The 24769-nt window shown below is 34.8% G+C and overlaps 2 protein-coding genes and 1 pseudogene across 3 annotated transcripts; 1 reads left to right on the forward strand and 2 right to left on the reverse strand.

Annotated features, from left to right (window-relative positions):
* The first annotated feature begins 1597 nt into the window (after window positions 1–1597).
* LOC108483475 (calmodulin-binding protein 60 A-like) lies at window positions 1598–6119 on the forward strand. Of its 2 annotated transcripts, none has more exons than XM_017786904.2 (7): window positions 1598–2099; window positions 2404–2482; window positions 3844–3896; window positions 3992–4479; window positions 4848–5008; window positions 5158–5364; window positions 5459–6119. In XM_017786904.2, the coding sequence occupies exons 1-7, from the start codon at window positions 1999–2001 to the stop codon at window positions 5993–5995; spliced, it is 1626 nt and encodes a 541-aa protein (XP_017642393.1). In that variant the 5' UTR covers window positions 1598–1998; the 3' UTR covers window positions 5996–6119. The 2 variants fall into 2 exon arrangements, with proteins under 2 accessions (XP_017642393.1, XP_017642394.1); XM_017786905.2 differs by having other exon boundaries at window positions 1605–1753.
* Window positions 6120–6203: 84 nt separating this feature from the next.
* Window positions 6204–10583, reverse strand: LOC108483476 (probable aspartyl aminopeptidase; annotated as a pseudogene).
* LOC128279306 (probable aspartyl aminopeptidase) lies at window positions 8645–10829 on the reverse strand. The gene is made up of 6 exons (XM_053018255.1): window positions 10814–10829; window positions 10128–10256; window positions 9770–9819; window positions 9505–9707; window positions 9270–9339; window positions 8645–8734 (listed from the first exon to the last, which is right to left on the reverse strand). Exons 1-6 carry the CDS (start codon window positions 10827–10829, stop codon window positions 8645–8647), a joined length of 558 nt encoding a protein of 185 aa, XP_052874215.1.
* Between the last annotated feature and the right edge of the window lie 13940 nt (window positions 10830–24769).

A 24769-nucleotide genomic window follows, 5' to 3' on the forward strand; every position in this document is an offset into this window, starting at 1 on the left:
CGAATAATGATAATGAAAGGGTCTTCTATGCTTGAAAATATGTTTTAGCATAATCAATTTCAACATACGCGTACTTGAAAGAGTCTTCAGTATGCTTGAAAATGTAGTGGTAGACAGAAAGCTCGCCCAGATGAACTCGCTTTCTATCTACCATCATTCAAAGCCTGCAAAAGTGCCTTGATCCTTGGAATCTTAGGTAAGATCTAAGGCACATCATTCAAATATTCAATGAAAACGCCTCTTCTATGACGTGTTTTCAACCATAAGTTATTTTTTTCCTTTTCAATATCACCCCTCCCCCGCGTCTATAAAAAAGGGCTCTCCTTTCATACTCCATTATCTCTAAAACCATCATCTCGCTCGGCCATCATCCCTCCACTTTACAATATTTCTCTCTCTCAGTTTTCTTCCCTACTTTAGTGGTCAAAATTTTCATCATGATATTTATTCTTATTTGAGGTATTCTTGAGTCGTCGGTGATGCGATATTGCTCTGAGACACACATTTCATATATCCTGTCGAGATGAGACTATTACTTGAAAAACCTATCCTGTGAAAGTTAGGTTCCAAGGTGACGGTGTTTTATATGGTCACGGGTGGAAGTCTACTAGAGGTTTCGGTCAACGACCGTTATAAGGTCATAGGTCGGAGTATAACTGAAGAGCCACTTAACGGTCATTCTGTGGGCACGAGCTCAAACTTTTTGTACACCCTATGATTATGGCATCAATCTTATGTATGGTATATGTAAGGCATCATTTGCAGGTATCCAAAAAGCTTGAACTCGTGACTGTATAACGACCGTCAATTAGCCCCTAGTTATACTCAAACCCTTGACCGCATAACGACCACCGACTGGGACCTCCACTTAGATTTTGACCTATAATTGTATCAAGTATTGTCACATTGAAACCTGACTTCCATAAGATGAGTTTCTTAAGTAATGGCCCTATCCTGACATGACATATGAAGTGTATGTGTTTTGAGATACGTTCTTACATCCCTAGTCTTTCAAATCTACCTATAAACTTTCACGGTTTCACTCTCAAAACCTTAAACCTAATAAAAACCCTAATTTTTAAACAAAAAAATCTAACCCTAATACCAACCTTAACCCTAAAAATCATAAAAAATTGGTGGCTGAGGAGAGTATGTGCAAGCGCATCTAGCTAGGCGCGCTTTCACACACTGTCTTCAAAATCGACCTATTTTTCTAAATCATAAAAAAAAGACCTATTTAATCAATTAAAAAACCACATATATTGCATATTTAACCGATATACGAAATAGGAAGAATAAATAAACACGTAGTGTTAAGATAAAATCAATTATGTTAAACAAGCTAATAGAAAAAGAAAATAATTTTTTAAGTCTCGAGGCTAATTTAAAATTTAATAGATAATTTAGGAACATCTCAACCTCACTTAATACCAAATAATTACGTGTCTTTTTTTCTTTTATTTCATTTGAAATTTCCTTTCTTCCAATAATTCACAAGTAAAAAGAGAAGAAAGGACAGCAAATCATGTTTATAGATTTGTTTAGTTCCAAAACGAGGTCAGTGGGGTCCCACATTCAGACAGATATCCTTTGGTTACATATAAACACACAACACAGAATCACAACCACCTACCCAAGCAGTTGAAGTGTTAAACTCAGACAAGAGAGAGAGAGAGAGAAAGGGCCAATACAGGATCATGAAAGAGATTCAGGGTAAAGAAGCATCCCAGACACAGCCAAATTCAGACAATGGGTAGGAAAGTGGGATGGGAAAAAGGGTTTTAACTCTTGCTTCTTCTTTTTTTCCACTTTTGGATTTACTCTTTGATTATCATTTACTGATGAATGAATAAATAAATAGTATCTCCTCCTGCTGGTTTCCTTTTCAATTGAAGTGCCGCATGTTGGGTTCTTTAATGTTTGTGAATGAACCTCATCACCATCCAAACAGCTTAGCTTCTGGGGGTGTTTTCATTCTTGGAGTTAATAGTTTTAACAATGTCACATAAGAGACCCCAAGAAGATAGTACTAAGGGTCGACCCTCAGAAGCCTTTACTCCTGATCAGGATAAACGGAGAAGGGTTCCTACATTGAGAAAGTACACGCCTTTCATTTCTTACATTAATTTCATTATTCTTTTTTTCCTTATTGATGCATAATTTGGGGTTTTCTTGTTAGGTATAATTAAGTTTAAATGAGTGAATATTTGTACTGAGTTTATTTCTTAGTAAAGTTGTTGGCTGATATTGTAACCAATTAAAAGAACTGAATTAGGCATTTGGTTGAACCTCACTTACACCTATCCATGTGTTGTGATGAATTGGTAATATAATCCATCTAATATTATGCATTATTTTTATAGTGTTTCTTCTGGTTGCTAATCTGTTTGTAAACGATGGTAGTGTGGTTCAGGAGGTGATGAAGTTGCAATCAGTCCAGCATTTGCTGGAGCCAGTTTTGGAGCCATTAATTCGTAGGGTGGTATGTTTCTTTCCTTAATCATGTTATTTCAAAAGTGCTCCTACATTATTTATCATTTTCCAGCATAGAACAGGCGTAGATTTTTATTTACATGGTAAAAGAGAGTATTAGTGAGCTTGCCTTTCTCAAGAGTTGAAATCATAAATTACCGTGTCCTATGCTTAATGAGGTTTAGTTTAGCAGTTATTATAGTCCACGCTACTTGGACACGGGAGTAAAAAATTTTGGATACGGTTACACATACAGCGGTGACATTGGCATGTTGCAGTTTTTTCCTTAAGGCTTTCCTTATAATTGGAAGGCCTAAACTTATTACCCAACAATGGGGAATTAAGCCAAAGTAATCAGTCCTTAAGGGAGCACATCAAATGGGCCTATATATAAATGTTGGATGTCACTGATAGTATATCGCCTACCAGGTATTGTACTCTACCTTTTGGGAACTAAGTGACATGGAAGAATAAAAGAACAGACAGTGGTGGCAAGATCAAGTGCAGGGGCAGAGATTAGGGTTATGACCCAAGGCATTTGTGAACTCTTGCGGATAAAGATCATCTTGGATGATCTTAAGGTTAAATGGAATGAGTCAATGAGGTTGTATTGTGACAACAAGTTGGCTATTAGTATCACCCACAATCCAGTTCAACATGATAGAGCCAAACATATTGAAATAGACGGACACTTTATAAGGAGAAGTTGAGAATGGAGAATCTCATTGATCCTTACATCTCCACTTCGTGTCGATTAGTTTTAGTTTGCAGGTTTAACTATATTATTGAAAGTATGTTTTCAGTCTAATGATCATAGCTTAGCCATTAACCCCATAAAGATTTGTTGGATCATATGCACCTTTGTGTTTAGCAACAAAATTGGTTGTCTTCATGTGTCTTGGGAACATATTTCCTCGACTTAGCTGTCTTTTTCTCTAGTTATTTCACTTAAGCTTTGAGATCAGATAGGAAGCATGATAAAACAAAACTGAAGGTGTAAACTGAATTAATAGAAAACAGAAAGTTGGCCTTTCTAAAATAATTAAAACTCTTGATACTCGATTCTATGTATGTCATACAGATGTGTCTTGTATGCTTTTCAGTTCAACACATTCTCTTGGCATCTTCACTCAACCTTTCTGTGAATGTTATATCAATGCTATTTTGCTTCACTGGATGGACATGCTGCCAAATATTGTTGTGTTTTTCATTGTCTTTTTCTAATGCCGATGCTATTGTGCCTGACATCTAATTTCAAAGTTATTCTTGGAAAAGCGAGCAAAAACTTGTATTCTTATCTATTAGTGGCAAGCTCCCTTATATTTTGGTAGTTCTTTATCATATGTTTATTAATTATGTTATGTTCCTTAGGTCAAAGAGGAAGTTGAAGTGGCTCTTAGAAAGCATTTGAACAATATGAAAAGGTACGAATTCAATTAAAAGAAGGGAAAAAAATTCTCCAGAAAGTTGGGTTAGCTTCATAGTATACTAACCACGAGATTCTGCTCTTTTTTTAAAGGAATGGAGGGAAGGATGTAAATTCTACATCAAGAAGCTTACAACTCCAATTCTTAAATAATCTCTCTCTTCCCGTGTTCACTGGAACTCGAATTGAAGCAGAAGAATGTTCTGCCATTAAGGTGGCCATAGTCGATTCTCTTACTGGACAAATAGTTTCCTCTGGCCTTGAGTCTTCTGCCAAAGTAGAAGTTGTGGTTCTTGAGGGAGATTTTGATGGTGATGAGAGGGACATTTGGACACTTGAAGAGTTTAAGAATAACATTGTAAGAGAGAGAGAAGGAAAGAAACCTCTCCTTGCCGGAGACGCATTTCTAACTCTTACCGGGGGAATTGGATTAGTGGGTGAAATTTCGTTCTCGGATAATTCAAGCTGGACGAGAAGCCGTCGATTCAGACTTGGTGCCAGAGTTGTTGATGGCTCAGATGGAACTAGAGTAAGAGAAGCAAAGACGGAATCCTTCATTGTCAGGGATCATCGTGGTGAATGTAAGTACTTATTTATTAGTACCTATATTATATAGCACATGAAATAGAAATTTTCAGGCTACGAAATCAGATGCTTGTCACTTTGAGTAGTGTTCTGCAGTCGTCTATTATTGATTATATCAAGCTGTTGAACAAATTCTAATATCGTTTTCCTTCTTTCTCCACTTTTAATCTATTATTAAATTGCAAATATCAAAATACTCTTCAGGATTCCAATCACAACAAGAAAAATAGAAGTTACATTGCTCTCTTTTTTCTTTCGTTTCGGCTTCTGAATTTGTATATGCATTGACATGGTTGTTTTTAAGCCATTATGAGAAGGAGAAAGAAGATACAACTCTTTTTCAACTTTCAGTTTCTGGTTGCAGTATACAAGAAGCACCATCCTCCATCTCTTTCTGATGAAGTGTGGAGATTAGAGAAAATTGGCAAAGATGGGGCTTTCCATAAGCGCTTGAGTCGGGAAAATATCAACTGTGTAAAGGATTTCTTGACCATGCTCTTCATAGATCCTCCAAGGTTGCGCCATGTAAGACTTTGACTGCTCTTTCTTTTTGCATGCTGCTTAGAATTTTTATGGAAGGTTCCTGTTTAGCCAGGTTTCATGTTGACTATTCATCGACATTTAGGATTTTGACGATGTTAAAATACTAATAGCAGGAATATTTGTTTATGCAGATCCTCGGCACAGGTATGTCTGCTAAGATGTGGGAAGTCACGGTGGAGCATGCTCGAACATGTGTGCTTGATAAGAGGATGCACTTGTACTGCCCTCCTGGTTCTCAACAAAAATCTGGTGTGGTCTTCAACATTGTTGGACAAGTGATGGGTCTACTTTCGGAATGCCAATATAATACAATTGATAAGCTGTCTGAAACTGAGAAGGTACACTTACTCTTATCTGATTTTGTCTATCTATTTTTATTTATTTACTTTACTTTTATCATTAGGAGCTTCTGATTATCTGCTCCACCATCAGATTGAAGCCCAAAACTTGGTAATTTCTGCATTGCAACAATGGGAAGAAGTTGTTTCATTCGATGATGAAGCCTCACTGACAAGCTCAGTCAAGAGGGAGATTTCTAATGGTACCAAGTATTTGGCTTCTCAAAAGATAGGTGGATTTGATTATGCACAACCAAGTGCTTCTTCTCCAGATATCATTTCAACCATCTATTCAGTCGGTGGCTTGAGCGGCTTAGACGATTATGCGCTGCATGGATATGACCAAGCATTGAGTTATCCTGGCCAAGTCACTAATTCCCTGATCTGTGACACAGATATTACTCAGACTTTCTGTGATGAAGATCACCTTCGGTATTTCGGTAGTGATCTTCAACCCCAGAGCCTTGGTTTGGAATCACAAGCGGATCTACAAACTGCGGTTGAGGGATTCCTTTTGCAGCGTACTGTTGCCGTTCAAGCGCAGAGGAGATGGACCAAGGTTTTCAGTGTGCTGAAATGGTTCTCCATTAAAAGAAGAGTTAAAGAAAAATTCCGAGGTCTTCAGATATAGCCATGGGTTGCCGTATTTTTACGGATTCCTTTGTTTTTGTGGATTTCAGAAAATGCAACCCTGTAATATCATATTAAATTGCGATGTCTGTGTGTGTCTATACAGAGAGAGGGGCTTTACAGAATTAGGCTGATTTTTTGTTGTAAAAGTATGGTTGCGTCGGTGGAGACATCAATATAAGAAAAATAACTCTAACACGACAAGATACTAAAAAAAACATTACAATACTTTAAACATTGAAAATATAAAATATATGATAATGGATGCTACACGAAGATCAGGTCTATTGCATGCCTGCCTTCATGAGCATTCACCAGCAGCAGATTTGAATAGTACCAGAAGCTGATGCCATTGAAATAACACCTTACCAAGCCACCATACAAATTGTAGATCTAGAAACATACACCAACTAAACCAAAAACTGAGACTATGCGTCACATGTTTGCAGTCCATTTTTGAGCAAGCCATTTGGAAGTTATGTTTGGTTTATTGTACCTTCCCATCGAAGATAAGAGGATCTAAGTGTCAACAGAGATCTTGGTATCAAGCTGAGAGAATTTGTGGAAAAATGCCTTGAAATGCTCATATGAATGCTTCACATCATCAACAGCACACATTTCTCGTATGCTATGCATTGATAATTGTGGAGCACCGACATCTACTGTACAGATCCCCACACCGCTAGCTAAGATAGGACTAATGGTTGAACCACAAGGCATATCGTTCCGAACCACGAAATCCTGCATGTATAGAATTTACTCCCTACAGTTCATGCATTGTAGATCTAGAAACATACACCAACTAAACCAAAAATCAGTTCATGCATTAAACCACTTGTTATAACAGAAGCATTTCCTCTCTACTGTCTTCAGATAGAACATGATGCCAGAACATTTCTGCCTTGAATCACAAGTAAAAATTTCAGTGATGATGCTTCAACTCTTCATTTTTCCAAGTACCGGGTACCCACATCCAATGCAATCCAAACACGGGTATGGTGATACGAGACTCTAAGGACCCTCCAAATACATAGAAATCTTTGGGTAGGGGAGATGAACATAGCTGTATCGGACTCATACTTGTGTCTGGCACTCACAACTAAGTCCGAGAAACATAGATTTTGAGGACTGAATAAATTTCTTATTTTCAGCAAAAGCTCATCTCCCATTACACTCAGTTTTATTTAAAGAAGTATGATGGTTATTACTGATTCAGTTCCAAGGGATCAAATGCTCTTCGTTGTTTTTTTTATTTTTTATTTTGGCCAAAGAGATCAAAAGCTCTTTAAGTTAAAAATCACATGAAATAAAGTTTTCTTTATCATTAAAGTTAGTACATCAAATAATTCATAGCCACTCTATGGTTAAGATAAGGATGGAACTGACCTGGATAGGAAGGTTATGCTTCACAGCTATTTCCCGAAATATGAAAGATGTGACTGCATTGGTCGCATATCGTTGGTTTGCATTGTGTTTGATAACAAGACCCCCGTGCAACTTAGGTTGATGGCTTTCCTCATGTTTGTCCTGTACATAACACCATATTACCGCAATGCAAGAAAATAAATTATCTGGAAATGCGAGTTATGATTTGTTAGCCAACAACATACCATGTAATTTGGGTGAAGGGCATGTGCCATGTCAGCCGAAACAAGGAAACTTCTCTGGATAGCTTTTGCTAGCATCTGAAAAGAAACAATGTCAATCTATATGCTCAGATATGTGCTAACTGCTCTCAAATTTTGTTAGCCAACAACATACCATGTAATTTGGGTGAAGGGCATGTGCCATGTCAGCTGAAACAAGGAAACTTCTCTGGATAGCTTTTGCTAGCATCTGAAAAGAAACAATGTCAATCTATATGCTCAGATATGTGCTAACTGCTCTCAAATTGGAAAATCTGGTATGGAATGATGAATGTTACTCCAGTTCACATGACTAACTTTTCACCTTATCTTTCACCTAATAGGAATCAGAAAAGGTAACTGAATAAAGGTGGATATAGAAAATACAGGTGGAGGATTAGTAAACACCTTAGAATCAGAGGTGAAAGAATAAGTTATTCGTGACAGAGCATCTAACATTGCAGGAGATCCCGCTCCTTCTGCTGAATTAGATCCAACCTCCTCATGATCAAACAATGCCACCATTCTAACACCACTCTCATTTTCAAGGTCGTTGTCGGAGGATGTAGCATCAATTAATGCCTGTAATGAAATTACATCATGAAAAAGGGATGAAGCAAACAATATGCATACCATTATCAGGTTTAATATAACACGGCTCCAAATATTCCTCATTTGGAACGAAAAACAGAAAACCAGATCTACATATTACAAGAGTCAATAAACTCAAACATAAACCTATAATTTTGCTAACAGCAGCAAAAAGCTATTCATACCTTCAGAGAGCAAAACGACATGCAAAGATTGTCAAGCCTTCCGGAAAGATAAATTCCTTTGCAGCACTGGCTACTATACTTGATTGGGTATCACATGCTTGCAACTCAAAATCACATATTTGATCTGGTTGACATCTGAGCTTATTTGCAATCATCTAGATACAAAAAAAGTAATAAATTTATTATTATTTTTAAAAGAGCTCTGATATGTAGCTTACTGCACTTGATAAAACCCGGGATTAAAAATTATCAAACCTGTAACAGGAATGCATGATGTCTTGATTTGTTTGTTGTCTTTTCAGCCAAACCGTTTTCAGCAAACTCTTTATTGAGCTCCACCTGTGAAAAGCGGTTGAACAGATTGAAAAGAGAACAAAGAAAAGCAATTATTCGTCCAGCAGAAATGCAGAAAAAATGATGTTCTAGTCAGTCATGAACTCATTTAAATAAGCTTGAAATTAAACTACGTAATCTATAACGGGAAAGAGAAATATCATGAATTGCCAAAGCTGATGAAATAGTTTTTTAGATGTGAATCATATGGGTCATTTATCAATATATCATTCAACACTGGCATTCCTAAAGTGGCTTTGGTTCCAGTAACAATATGAATGGATCACTAAATGTGCAATATAGTCATATGATATTTTATATTATTAGTTTCTAGTCACGAAGCAGCAGATAACAAAGAAGCAACTATCGAAACACCAAATGCAGAAGTAAAAGGCCTTTACCTATTTCACTGGAATAAAGTTTTAAACCGTTGTAGTATGGTTGACACAGGTCTACAATAATAAACGAAGTCAGGATATGGAAATGATGAACAACTAAAATCAGAAATATAGCATGCAATAAAACACGGATAAAAAATTACCTTAACTGATGTTGCCAGGACAGGTAAAAGATGACTCTGTGTGTTGACCTTGAATCCATCATTAACACCCCTACTCACAAGAAATGCAATAACAAAGTAATTTCTATCTAAAATACTAACAGAGATAGTAAGAAATCAAACTCCTCAAAGAGTAAAGTTAATTAAATCCCACAAAGCAGTTATTTACAGCAATTACAAGCATATAGCACTTTGGGAATTCATCTAGGAAGCCTACCTGTCTAAGTGACTTGCCAGGGTAGGGACACGCATTATAGGCTCTTCAATTCTAACTAGCCGATGTGAATAGGAAACAGAACCACCCTTCTCCTCTCTTATCATCGCCCTTCCTGCAACTGTCAAGTCGCGATCAAACCATGTATGCCACAAACCACCTCCATACGTTTGCACACCCACCTCCAGATAACCGGCTTTTTTTACCTAATCAATCCCACAAGTCATTTTTTCTTCAATCATAAATTATTGGGTAAACATTTTTTTACCTCGGAAACAGGCTTCAATTTTAGACAAGGGCTATCAGTATGCGCACCGACTATATGGAATCCATTTCCAACAACATATTTAAGCATACAAAATATTAGTGGATAAAAAACTAAAACATCATCTAATCACAATAAAGACATAAACTTTCAATCTTTTTATATAGTAATTGACAACAACAAAAATCCTCGATCCCTAGTCAGACCACAGTTCTTTTCAAGTCCATATTAGCAAAAATAAAAGAGAGTAAATTTACTTCCATTTTTACCTTAAATTTTCTTGCCAAACAAATAAAATTACAAAAATAAACAAACAAGTCCTATTTGTTTCTTAAGAAAGCAAAAAAACCATACTTTTTACCAATAGCAAAAGCAACAATGGTTGAATGATTCCTGGTCAAGAAGTATCTTTTCCCGGCTTCTAATTTCCAATCCTCTCTCTCTACTACTTGTTCATACCCAACCTTTTGCAAACGTTTCTTGGCCTCATCTGTGAATAAATAAATAAATAAAAACACAGCAAAAAGATTCAATAAAACCCAAGAGAAAAATGAATACACAAAGAATATAACAGTAAATTACTTAGATTGAACGGACTTGAATAAGTTAAACTTCCACCAAATCGAAAATGGAGAAGAAAAGGATTACCAACTGCGTGGAAAGCAGTTGATAAGAAAATTTAAAAATATATAATCTTTATAAGAAAATGTTTGATGAATTATCAAAACTTTTATAACAATTCTTCTAAATAATATTTTTTTATCATAACTTCATAAAGTTATTTTTTATATATAATTTATGATAAAAAAAAACTATAATATTTTTATAATATATAGAATGGATATATAAATAAGTTATGTCTAAATTTAACCATAAATTTTATAAATAAATATATTATAATACTTTTATAATAAATAAAATTTTTACCATAACTTTAGAATTTTTTGGTAATTAAATAAATTTTTTGTTATAACTTTATAAAATACACAAACTATTTTTGTAATATAACTTTTTAGAATTTATAATATAAGAAATTTTTGTCATAACCATCCCTAACACCCATATGTTTTTATACTTATAATATAATTTTATAACTTTTATAATGATTTTTTAGAATTGGTTTTAGGTGTAATTACCTGCATAATTACTACAATTCTCACACCTTAAAAATTGGAAAGTATTATTGAGGTGCTTCAATCACACTTAATTCAATGGGATCCATCAATTACAATAGTTATTTAAACATGTCATCCTTGCACAATTGCTTGCACCTAAATCCAATTATTGTGTGACTTTTTAAAAATTATCTTAATTTTTTTATAATTGTAAATTTAACCCTTAACAATTTATCTCTTTTACATGAAAAAGTTAATTGGATCGTGAAAATTTTAATGGAACTAATATGACAACTTGTGTAGTCGTGTACTTCATAAAATCTCAAAAAGTAATTAAAGATTCAATAAATTTAAAAAAATTTCATAAAAAATAAAAATAATCTATGTTAGCAATGAAGTATACTTAGATTGCCACGTAAATTGTCATGTAAGTGCTAATAAAATTTTAGTAACAAAATGGCTTGACTAAAGCTTAAAGGTTGAGGGCTAAAATAATATAAAAAAAGTCTAAAGCCAACGTGACAAATTTGTAAACATTAAAGGCTAAATTGATTTTTTTTCCTTTTTTTTTCACTAAAATAATACTTGACTCACCTTTGAGTCTGAAAACGAATACCCGAATGAAGAGATGGTTGGGAGCCCGATAAAATTCAAGCTCAAGAAAGTCCAACTCTGTAAAAATTCAAGTCCAAAATCAATCTAGCCCGAGTTCGAGATAAACCCAACCTAAACTCGAAAAAAGATGAATTTATAGTTGAACATCTATAAGAGATATTAATAATTAATATAATGAAATGTCCCAAATATTTAGATTTTTGAATGTGTTTGGTTGTCAGATAAGTTGACTTAGTTTGGTGATTAGGTGCCTTCTGCGTTCGCGTTTGGGGCGAATTGTGGATTCTTTTTTCTATTGCGTGGGGTTTGTTGAGAGTTAGAGTTTTGTTTAAATTTTAAAAGTTTCAACATATGGGGTTTTGGATAGGGATTAAGATAATATTAGATTTAATTATATTTTAATTAAATCAAATATCCTTTATTTTGTTTTAATCTTGGTAACCACCCAAAATCCTTCTTTTGGGGTTTCATGTTCCTTACTTTTTGGCTGTCATTTTGCCACTTAAAATTTCCTTCTTTTGGTTCATTTTTGATTTGGCTACATACACTTTCATCTTGTTTTTCTTGCTGCCATTGCTCGTTCCTTTTGTACTTTTGATTTCGGTTTCGACACTGAAGATAAATTGGTGTAAGTTGTTGGGTATTCTTTTGGCGTTGTTCGTTTCTACTCATCTTCGTTTGGTAGTTTAACGATTAGTTTCGTTATGTAGAAATATTTATTTTTAATACTTAGGGCAATTGGTTCATTCTTTCTGGGCGAAGGAGTAGTAAATCAAGATCCTTCGGTGGTGTAAGCGTCGATTTTGATCGTTGTGCGTGAAGAGTAAGTGTTTGAACTCATTCTTTGGAAACTGTTTGTATGGAAAAAAAAAGGGTATTTTGAAGTTGGCTTTTTGTGATTCATAACGTATTTCATGTGTCGATGTTGTGTCGATATAGATCGAATTCATCACATGTAATTTCCTCGTCAGAAATTGAGATTCAACCTAATATGACATACAACGAAGAACCAATCCGGATTCTAGCTCGAGAGATTAAAGACTTGAGAAATAAATGCATAGCTTTAGTAAAAGTCTTGTGGCATCGTTACGATATCAAAGAGGCTATATGGGAGTCTGAGGAAGCTATGAGAATGCAGTGCCCTAACGTATTAGCTATGAGAAAGCAGTGCCCTAACCTATTCACTAGTAAGATTTTTGGGGGCAAAAATCCCTAAGGGGAGGAGAGTTGTAACAGCCCGTTTTTGGACAAATCAGAACATTGGTTTTGGGACCACAAATATGAGGTCAAAATATTTATTTTATTATTATTTTAATGTTTACAGCATGATTGAATGATTGTGTGAAAGTTTCGTTTAGTAATTTTATTGTTCGGTTGGTTAATTCGGTAAAAAGGACTAAATCGCGTAAAGCGTAAAACTTGAGTTCTAATAGCTAAAGGTGTCTAATAGCTAAAGAACTTAAAGTTTAGGTCCTTAAGTGGAAAATATACCATTAGTATGTTAGTGGATGTTAATGGTTTGGCATAAATGAAAATTTTAATTTATTTTAAGGTTAAAATGGTAAAATGATTAATAAATGATAGATAATTAAAACAAAATCAATTATAATTCTTATTCTTTCATCTTTTAACTAAAATTGAAGAAGAAGAAAAATAATATTAGGGTTCTTCATTCAACTAAGGCAAATTGATGCAATTAGGTATTTGTTTTGTCCTGTTTTTAATGATTTCTATGTTTTGTGATCGTTGCAACTAGTACTAGCTAACCTAGGGACTAATTTGCAAAAATGTTAAAGATTTTGAATGATTCCATTGATGAATATATATGAGTTTTGATGTTTGATGATAGATTATGAATATTTATTATGAGTTATACAAGTTTTGTTGAGTGATTTTTGACAAAAATGTCAAAAAGGGATTAAATTGAGAAAATGTGAAATATGATGGTTAAAAGTGTGAATAAATTGAAAATATAGGCTTCTAGTAACATGTATTAAATTCAGCTAAGCATGGATTTGTACTAAATTGCATGAATTTGCAATTTTATGTTATAAGGACTAAATTGTAAAAAATGTGAAAGTTAGGGGTAAATGTGTAAAATATCCCTAATATATATTTTGGATTGAATTTAATAAATATTTGATTGAACGAGTTAATTTTGAATATATTTAGATCAATAAAAACAAAATTCGGATCAGGATCGGGGAAAAACGAAAGTTATTGACTAATCGACTCGATTCACCGTTTTAATATTTGAGGTAAGTTCGTATGTAATAAGCATTGTTATAATTATGCTTTTAATTCTTTGATATTGCATAAATTGTATATATGATACTACAGTCATGTTTGACAACAAATCGGCTATATATGGCACTTAGTGTGCGATTCGACATAGCTTCGGCTATATATGACACTTAGTGTGCAAAATCAAGATAGCTTCGGCTATATATGACACTTAGTGTGCGATTTGAGATAGCTTTGGCTATGTACAACACTTAGTGTGTGAGATATTGAGTATTCAACGATATTCCGAATATGTATGAGCTTGTTATGGATTGGTACAGGTATGTACATGCATAGTATGAGCTTTAAATCGAAGAAGTTACAAAGTTTACATATAAACGTATGAATAAGTATGTGAAAGGTTTGTTAGTAAACATGAATTTTATGTAATATGTTTAAATTGATGAATGGTGTATTTGTGATTAGTTAAGTTTTTATAATACGAGTTTACTAAGCTATAAAGCTTACTTTGTTTATTTTCCATGTATTATAGTGATTTCAAAGCTAGCTTGGATTCGGGGATCGTCGAAGACTACGTCACACTATCCAATCATCACTTTGGTACTTTTGAGCTTTTGGTTTGGTCATGTGGCATGTTAAGATTATGGTCATATTGATATGTATTTTGGTAGTGAGTTTTGCTATTTGAAATGACTCGTGAATGGTCATGTTTTGGTTTGTATACATAGCCATGAGACTTGGCTTGTTTTGCTATGTTTGAACCAAATGTTGGCATATATAAATTTATGGCTTATGTTATGAATTCATGTAAAAGTATTTTGAGTCCATAGATGAATATGTGAATGATTTATATTATGAGGTTTGTGGTATTGGTATCATTCTTATGAATTGGTACAAAATGATGTGTGTTTGGTAAATGTTTAGCTAGTTGATTGGTATATGTGTTTAGGTATGTTTGATTAAGAAAAACATAAGTTATAAGCATGTTGGTTATTAGTGTCGGAAATAGTATGAAATTTGTCTTGGTTGTGGCTAAAATATATGTTCAATTGTGCTATGTTGTGATGCCATTTGGGTTGTTTAAGTATATGAAGTTGTGGGTAGCAAATTGGCTTGATAAATAGCCTATTTTTATCCACACGGATAGAGACACGGGCATGTGTCTCAGCCGTGTGTGACACACGGACTTGTTACACAGCCGTGTGTCCCCTGGTGTGGAAATTGAAATGAAGTCAGTATGTCGTGTGGCATAAGTTAGTATACCCTACAGGTTTGGCATGGCCTAACACACAGCCTAGCACACGGGTGTGTGTGGCCATTTTTAGGGCACACGGGCTAGCCACACGGGCGTGTGTGTTGGCCGTGTGACTCAGGCTAGAGAGTTACACGGGGTAGGACACGGGCTGGGGCACGAACATGTGCTCCCATTCTGAATGCCTACACAACCATGTGCCCCTATTTCGAATGCTCACATTTGTTTTAAAATTTTAAAATTTCCTTTAAAATGACTTAAAAAAACAATTTTTATTTTTAAAATCTAAACTCTCTCTTTTTAAAAAATACTATTTTTCTTAAAAGATTGAAGCTTTTATTTTGAAATAGTTGGAAAAAATCGAAATTTTATTTTCAAATTTTAAACTTTCCTTTAAAATAACTAAAAAATATATTTTTAATTTTCAAAATCTAAACTTTCTCCTTTAAAAAAATATTTTCTTAAAGATTAAAGCTTTTACTTTGAAGTAGTTGAAAAAAATCAAAACTTTGTTTTAAGAATTTAAACTTTCCTTTAAAATAATTAAAAAACAAATTTTATTTGTTAAAATCGAAAATTTCTCTTTAAAAAATCACAACTTTTCCCATAATCAAATCTTTTTTTTAAAGAAACCTTTATTTTAAAAAGGGGAGGGAAAAATAGAATTTTTGGGAGCTCCTAGAGGCGAAAGATCAATGGTCCAGTGACGTCCCCTTCATCGGAACCCAAAATCCAATCCTTCATGAAATGTCTATGGGCAAATATATATATATATATATATATATAAGAAAAGAAAAAATAAAATAGAATGCTTGTAGTTGTTGTGTTTTTTTCTACCTTTTTTAAGAACAAAAACAATGAAAAGCCTCATTTTTTTTCCTTTCATGTTTATATATTATTTTTTTGATCTTGGTTATTTGTAAAAAATAATAATAATAGTGTTTAATAATAATAATAGTAGTGATGATAATAATAATTTGGGCTTTGACAGGCCTAAAAAGGAAAGAAGAAAAACAGAAAAGAAAATTAAAGGTCTCAAATAAACCAAAATCGGGTGGGCTTCAAACGGCCTAAGAGAGAAAAAAATTTAAATGGACCCTCAATCAAGCTTGGATAAAAATGGGTGTCTACAGTATGGATTTGATATGATATGAACATTATTATGTGATATTTTACTATAAAATTAATGTATGTTAAATGTATGAATTGGGGCAATGGGCCAAATCACTCACTGGGTTATTAGCTTACGATTCTGTATGTTTTAATTTAAGTAATCCTTCAGCCTAGCGGTGGATGGCGTCTCGGGAGGCTCAGGTTTCACATCCTCAAACATAGTATTTTGTGGTTTTATTATGTTTGTTTTAATTGCACTTTACTATGGTTGTTAGTTTTGGACAAATTATGGATCGTTTAGTTCATTAGGACTCAGATGGCTCATTTTGCCAATGCCTAAAATGGTTAATAAACTTATCTAAGGTAACTAAAATTAAATGATAAGTTTTTCAAGTAATAGGCGCCGCAAGTTAAGTTTGAGGATTACAATAAAATGAGTAAAAAGGATTTGGTTAAAGAGATTTTAACTCGGGATTTTAACGTGACAATTTGTTTTATTTTCTTTTACTAAGAAAATTTGTTTTATTTGTACTTTGTTTTGCAATGTGACCTTTATAATCTGACTGTAATGTCTAGGCCAGGTATGAGATGTTACATTTGGTGGTATTAGAGCTAGTTTCAGAAACTCGGCTGCATGTTTTTGGGTCTAAATTATTTTAAGTAAAATATTGCTAAATTGGGATTTTGTTAAAATTATGTTTGAAACTTTTGGATAAGTGAAACCGAGACTCTGACGTCGATCCAAGGAAGTACTTTAAATTTTAGTTATACAATAAGGACACTTTGTATAAGAAACTATAATGTAGGGTATGGACTTTAGAGACTATAGTACAAGAAGAAAAAATTAAATAAAAATAAAAATAAAAATGTTTTCTCTATGTTCCGATAAGTATCATGATAAGACTTTATTAATAAAAATGGAACTTAAACTAATTGCTCAAAATTTCTGAAACAAAATGTAGATAAGAAAATAAGTATTTATGGTTCTCGTGGATGTGGCACCCGGGGATGCAGTGGACACCGTCGGGGCGCACGAGTTGAATCTTCTTAGTGGGTAGTATGCCTCACTTAGATAAGAGTGGAACTGTCGGGACTCCGACTGCTGAGACTGAGCCTGTAACTCAGATTTCCGGGGATGATGCACTATCTCAGGCAATGTTGAGGGTTTTGGAGAGGGTCGCTGGGACCCATACTAGATTTGGATTGGGGAGTCGAGGGTCGATTATGGAATAACTTCGGTTTAATAGAGCTGAACCGTTTAGGGGCATCATTGGAGTCACCCCGATTATGGATGAGTATTGGTTGAAAGTCACTGAGAGAATTATGAATGAGTTAGATTGCACCTTTGAGTAGAAGTTAAAGGGAGCAATATCCTTGCTTTGCGATGAGGTATATCGTGGTGGATGACAGTTCTGAAGGGCGCTTAGCCAGAGCAGCCGACATGGGGTTATTTTCGGAATGCTTTTCAAGGTAAATACGTGGGGGTGAGCTATGTTGAGGCCCGTAGTGAGAATTTATGAGTTTAGGGAGAGAGATCAATGGCCGAGTATGAGGCCAAGTTTTTACGATTGAGCCGGTATGCTCGGGGACTTGTTTTTAATGACTATGAAAAGTGTGTAAGGTTTGAAGAGTGCTTGAGGTATGACCTCAAGGTTTTGATAGCCCCTCAGAGAGAACGGGTCTTTATAGGTTTTATAGATAAGACAAAGATAGTTAATGAGGCCAAGCACGCTGAGCGAGAGATGAAGGATCGAGAGAAATGTCAAAATATGAACAAGAGGGATTCAGGTCCTTCTAGTTCTTCTCAGTGGCCCATGAAATGAGCCAGATATGATAAGCCATTACGGGCAGAACCAGTCACCAGATTGGAGCCAGCTGTTAGAGCTGAGCAGGTTTCAATATGTGGTTATTGTAATAGACGTCATCTGGGTGAGTGTTGGAGAAGAACTGGGGCTTGTTTTAGTTGTGGTACAGTGGGGCACAAGATTACTGAGTGTCCCTTAATGGTTGGGCTTGGGCAGGCTCCAGTTCAGGGTTAGATTTCGCCTCAAAAAGTTGGTTAGCAACCTGTTAGAGGTTGTGGTCCAATTTGGGGTGGTAATGGTAGTGGACGTGGTCAAAGAGCATAGGGTGGAGGTGCAGGTTAGGTTGAGGCTAGACAACCAGCGTTGATTTATGTAGTGAGGCGCCGAGAGGATAGAGATGCGGCTGATATGATTGCTGGTACATTCACTATTTTCTCACTGCCTTATTTTGCTTTAATTGATTGTGGATCTATGTATTCTTATGTATCTAATGGTGTTGTAGGGAATTTGGTAATTGTGGCTGAGGATACTAGTAGGGAACTTTCTATGATTAGTCCTTTAGGTCATTCTGTACGAGTTAGTGAGTGTATAGGAGGTGCCTGCTGGAAGTTCAGGGGTTTATATTCCCTGCTGATTTGATGGAACTGCCTTTTGGGGAACTTGATTTGATTCTAGGTATGGATTGGTTGGTGGAGCATCAGGTTGGATTAGATTGTAAGTCCAAACGGGTGACTTTCCAAATTAGGACGATTTGTAACATCCCAAATTAGAGTCTAGTCGGAATAGTGATTTTGGGACCACAAAATTCGACATAAAAATATTTGTTTTATGATTATTTTGAGGTCTTGGCCATGAAAGCATGCATGTGTGAAAGTTTCATGAAGAAATTCTAGGTGTAAGATGTTCAATTGAAAATTAGGGATCAAATCGAATAAATTGAAAAACTTGTGTTCCAGAAGGAATTTGTATGAAATTGCTTTGGATTATTAACTAGGATGTCTTAAGTAGCAATTTGCCCAAATTCTAAGTTTTTGGACAAAAAATGGCCATGGATGGAAAATTTTGAAAGTTTAGTAAGGAAGGGCATTTTGGTCATTTAGTAATAAGTGAAATAAAAAGGGAAAACCAAAGCAAAAATTCACTCATCTTCTTCCTTGTGGCTGCCAAAATTTGCAAGGGTTTCATAAGCTAGGGTTTTGACATTTTCAAGCTTTATAATAAGTGACTCCTAGCCCCGTTTTTAACGTTCTTTACATTTTTTACATCCTCGTAACATGTTCTATCCATTTCTACCCATATTTCAAGTTAGGGCTCATGTTAGAAATTTGACCACGTATGAGATGATTTTTCTTTGATGATTTATGGAGGATTAAAAAAGTTAGATGTTAGATAAACATCTTTTACTAGATGATTTTTCATGAAAACACTAAAAAGGGACTTATTTGTAAAAGGTACAAAATGTGTGGTAGAAATGTGAAATAGAGCAAAATATGGGCTGATATGAGCTTAGAATAGATTCAACTAGGCTTGGGTAACTAAGAAAATACATGCATTTCGTTTTACGAACATTAGGATCAAATTGTAAAAATGTGAAAGGTTAGGGGTAAAGTGGTCATTTTTTCTAAGAGTGAAATTTTGGGGCTGAATTTGAATAATGAGATAGAATAATGATTTATTTTGTTTATATAGACCCCGAGAGACCAATTCCAGAGGTTGACCGTGAAAAACAAAAGGTTTCAAATAACCAAAATCCAAATCCGAAACATCTTCCAAGTAAGTTCATGTAACTCGAAGTAATACTTTTAAAATACTTAAATGATATTCCTGAATGTGATATAAATTTTGATACTCAATGTATAATAATTCATGAAACATGATTGTATTGAATTTAAAAAGGATTTAAATATCCCGGTTGAATGAAAAAGGGTATCTGATGGAATTCTTAAAAATAAATTGACGGTAAAAAGGATCTAACCCGAATGGGTGATCCTTATGTGATCTGGCCTCCTGAAGAATATGTATTTAAATGGATTTAGCCCGGATGGGTAATCCGAATTAGGATCTGAATTTATCCTGGACTGGTAATTCAGATCCAAGCTCATTAGAGTATTTGTCGTTGTAGGGGATTTAGCCTGGACTGGTAATCCCGCCGTAAAGAATGAGGTTCGCGGGAGTGTGCTCGTTGAAAAGGTCACTAATATGAATTGATGATAAGTGATTTAGTACGCCATAAGTGTACTAAAGAATATCCATCGAGATTCCGGGAAATTCAACGGGATTAGTATAAGAAGTGGAATTGAGATTTTTGTTATGATGAGCTCATCTACTATTTGTTTATTATTATATATTACTATGTGTCTAATCTTGATGATTGAGTACCTGTGTTAGGGAATATATTCTATACTTGATGGATTGCCTATTTAATGTGTTTGTATGTTAAAGTAAACGGTAATACTTTCCTGTTATATGGACTTACTAAGCACGTAAATGCTTACCCCATTTCATTTTCCCTATTTTATAGAGTTCGTGAACTCGTGGAGCTTGGAAGACGGTGGGAGCCTTGATCACACTGTTAACGAGTCTCATTTTGGTATAAAGAAACATTCATTTTGATATAATGTCATGTATAGGATTGTTGATCATTTTGTTATATGTGTCATTTGGTCGCCAAAGAAATGGCTTATGAAGATATGCTAATTCGTTTTGTATACGACCATGAGATGTGGCTCATATTGATATGGGTGGTAACCATACTAAATATACATGTTTAGGTTTAAATGTTTCTTGTGATGTGATTGTATAGCCTAGCATGAATAGATGTATAAAATGAGGCCCAATAACTTGAGAATGGTTATGGCATAAAATGGTATGTGGTTATATCATGGCCTAAGTATAAAATGTGGAATGTGCTAATGATAACCCCAATACAAGAAGTGTAACTTGAACAAGTGTAATAACGTTTACATATATGAATCACGTCAAGGATGTTTAAGTGTAATTATATACCATGTTAAGTGTCCATGAAATATATGAATGTGTATGGATGTAAAAGGGTGACCAATGGCTTGGAAAATAGCCTTTAAATGGTCCACACGGGTACACACATGGGTATGTGTCTAGACCGTGTGTGACACACGGTTTGCCCCATGGGCCTATTGAATAGCCGTGTGTCTCCTACACCTTAATTTTGCAAGTCAGTATGCTCAGTAGTAAACACACGGGCTAAGACACGATCGTGTGTCTATCGCTCTTTACCGTATGGCACCAAAAGAGTTAAAGGAACTTAAGTTACAACTTCAGGAACTTCTAAATAGAGGATTTATTCGACCTAGTGTGTCCCCGTGGAGTGCACCGATGCTTTTTATTAAGAAAAAAGATGGGTTGATGAGAATGTGTGTGGATTATCGTTAGTTGAAAAAGTTGACGATAAAGAATAAGTATCCCTTTCTGAGGATTGAAGGCTTATTCGATTATTTTTGAGGGGCATCTGTGTTTTCAAAGATTGATCTTCGCTCTGGGTATTATCAGTTGAAAGTTAAGGAGGTTGATGTATGCAAGGCTACTTTTAGGACTCATTATGATCATTACATGTATCATCTACAAATCGATGGTCAATCCGAGATAGTGATTCAGATTCTCGAAGATATGCTACGTTGTTGTGTTCTACAATTTGAAGGCAATTGGGAAAAATATTTACCGTTGGTTGAATTCGCGTATAACAATAGTTTTCAATCGAGCATAAAGATGGCACCGTTTGAAGCTTTATATGGTCGTAAATGCTAAAATCCATTGTATTGGATTGAGCTTAGTGAGAACAAGATTCATGGAGTTGACTTGATCAGAGAGACGGAAGAGAAAGTGAAAGTAATTCGTGACAGTTTGAAAACAACTTCAGATCAACAAAAATCATATGCGTATTTGAAACATAAAGACATTGAATTTCAAATCGGTGATAGAGTATTTCTAAAATATTCTTCGTTTTGGTCCGAAAGGAAAATTAAGTCCGCAATTTATCGGGCTGTATGAGATTATTGAAAGAATAGGGCTAGTGACATATCGACTAGCTTTACCGTCAGGGTTAGAAAAGATTCATAATGTATTTCTTGTGCCGATGTTACATCGATATAGATCAGGTCCATCACACGAAATTTCTCCGACAGAGATTGAAATTCAGCCTAATTTGACATATAACGAAGAACCTATTAGAATTTTGGCTCGAGAGGTTAAAGAGTTAAGAAACAAGAGCATAACTTTAGTGAAAGTTCTATGGCAATAGCATGGTGTTGAAGAAGCTATGTGGGAACCCGAAGAAGCTATGAGAAAATAGTACCCTAGCCTATTTTCTGGTATGATTTTCGGGGACGAAAATTCCTCAAGGGGGAGAGTTGTAACAGCCCGTTTTTAGTCAAATCAGAACAGTGTTTTTGGGACCACAAATCTGAGGTCAAAATAATTATTTTGTTATTATTTTAATGTCTATAGCATGATAGTATGATTGTGTGAAAATTTCGTTAAGAAATTTTATTGTTTGAGTGCTTAATTTGATATAAAGGACTAAATCGCGTAAAGTGTAAAATTTGAGTTCTAATAGCTAAAGGTGTCTAATAGCTATGGAAATTTAAAGTGGAGGTCCTTATGTGGTAAATATCCCATTAATATGTTATTGGATGATAATGGCTTGGTAATTTTGAAATTTCTGATAATTTTTAAGGTTAATTTTGGTAATTGATAATTAATGTTATAATAAATGAAATAAAACAAGATATTATCCTTTTCTTCTTCATCTTCAACCTAAAATAGGGCAAAAAGAAGCCATTTTCATCCTTTACATTCTGCCAAGCTTGTTTGTGCAATTGGTGAGTGATTTTTGTCTCGTTTTTAATGGTTTTATGTTTTCAGTGTCGTAACATAATCTAGCTAGCCCAAGGACCAGTTTGTGAAACTTTTAAAGGTTTAGGGTTTTACCATTGATGAATATGTGTGTATTTTGATGTTTGATGATAGAAAATGAATGGTTGTTGCTAGGTAAACAACATTTGTTAAGGGATTTTTGATAAAATTGTCAATTAGGGATTAAATTGAAAAATGTGATAAATTGTGTGATAAATGTATGAAATAATGAAAAATATGGGATACTATGAGTACAAGGGAAATTCGGCTAGCATGGGTAGGGACTTAATTGCATGAATTTGTATTTTTATGAGCTAGGGACTAAATTGTAATGAAGTTGAAATATTAGGGGCAAAAGTGTAAAATTCCCATAATATGATTTTTAGGTTAAATTGAATAGAATTATAATTAAATAAGTTAAAATTTGATTATATATAGATCAAGAAAAACAAAGTTCGGATCTAGATCGAGGGAAAGATTAAGTATTAGACTAGTTGATCCTGTTCCAACGTTTTTTTTATTGAGGTAAGTTCGTATGTTAATAAGTATTTGTAGCAACCCAAATTTACCCGGGCCCATACATTAAAAAATAAATGAACAAATAAAAAAAATAAAAGTTTATTTATTTCAGTCCAGTTTACAAAACCCCAAATGTTAGTAGCCCAAATACTTAAAACCTCAGACCCGTTACACACAAGCCCAAAATTACATTTTAGCCCAATTGAATACTAAACCCAAACCCAAACAGACCGGTTACAACCCAAATGCCTAGGACCCAGCAAGCCCATTAACCCGTAACCCAGCTAAACTACCCAAAACTCGGTACCCATTACACCCAGGTCTAAAACGTACAAGGCCCAATTGGCCCAACCTACTTTTCAGCAGCTAAGAAACCCTAGCTAGGGTTCGCACCGCAGTCAAGGTGTCGTTCCATCTCGTGCCGATCCAGCTACCCATCATCAGCGCCGTAATCGGCTTATTCACCGACGAGATCTCCTCACGAATACCTGCAAGACAGAACAAAAGAAACCCACAAGACACGGAGCAAAGAAAGGAACCAAATAGTAGCAGATAAAACCAATAAGGAAAGAAATATTTCTTTCCCAAACGTGTATAATTTAAAGGCTATAAAGCCTTTCCTCCGATTTGTAAAAAGGGGGACTTACGTTCTGAGAATACACACAGAGAATCAATAAAATATAGGGATTCAACAAAAGAATTTATTCTTGCATACATATACAAAAAGCATCATAGTCGATTGAATATACAAAGGTGAAATCTTGTTTTAAATACATGCAAGTATATATTGCGAATAAAAAAAAGAAAAGGGAGACGAACCTTTTACGATCTGCCTTTAAACGGAAATTCCCGATTTCGATCGCCACGCAGCGATGGCGGCGTTCATGATGGCGCGTGGGCACGTGAACGCCTGAGAACGGAGGCTCGACGGAGCTCCGGTGCTGGTCCCAAGTCCTCATTCAGAGGATTTCACTTTTTTTTTTAGAACCGGGTGCAAAAATGAATTTAAAATTGAAAGTTTGGCTTATATAGCATAAATGAAATGGTGTCGTTTTGGTTTAATCCAATAAGCACAAAACGTCGTTTCTAGGCATAGGATCCGCGCGTTGACCTGATTACCCGGGGAGGATCCGCGCGTTTTTGAAAAATGGGCAAATTGCCCAATTGATCCTTCCGTGTTTTCTGTGTTACCTGTGTAACTTCATTTTATTTCTTAATTTAGCCCAAATATTCTAATTCCATTTCAATTTGGCCCTCATAGTAATTTAAAAATCGTATTCGGGGTAACGGTATCGTTTTGAGATTAGGGCAAATTGCCCAGTGAGTCCCTCGGTTTTTATGTGCTTTCCAAATGGGCCCAAATTCTTTTTATATTTCTCTAATTAGCCCAAAGTTTTCAATTATTTTTAATTTTAATCCTTTTATATATTTTAATTTATTTTAAATACTA

The sequence above is a fragment of the Gossypium arboreum genome, chromosome 1 (assembly GCF_025698485.1).
Source record: "Gossypium arboreum isolate Shixiya-1 chromosome 1, ASM2569848v2, whole genome shotgun sequence".
NCBI classification, from domain to species: Eukaryota; Viridiplantae; Streptophyta; class Magnoliopsida; order Malvales; family Malvaceae; genus Gossypium; species Gossypium arboreum.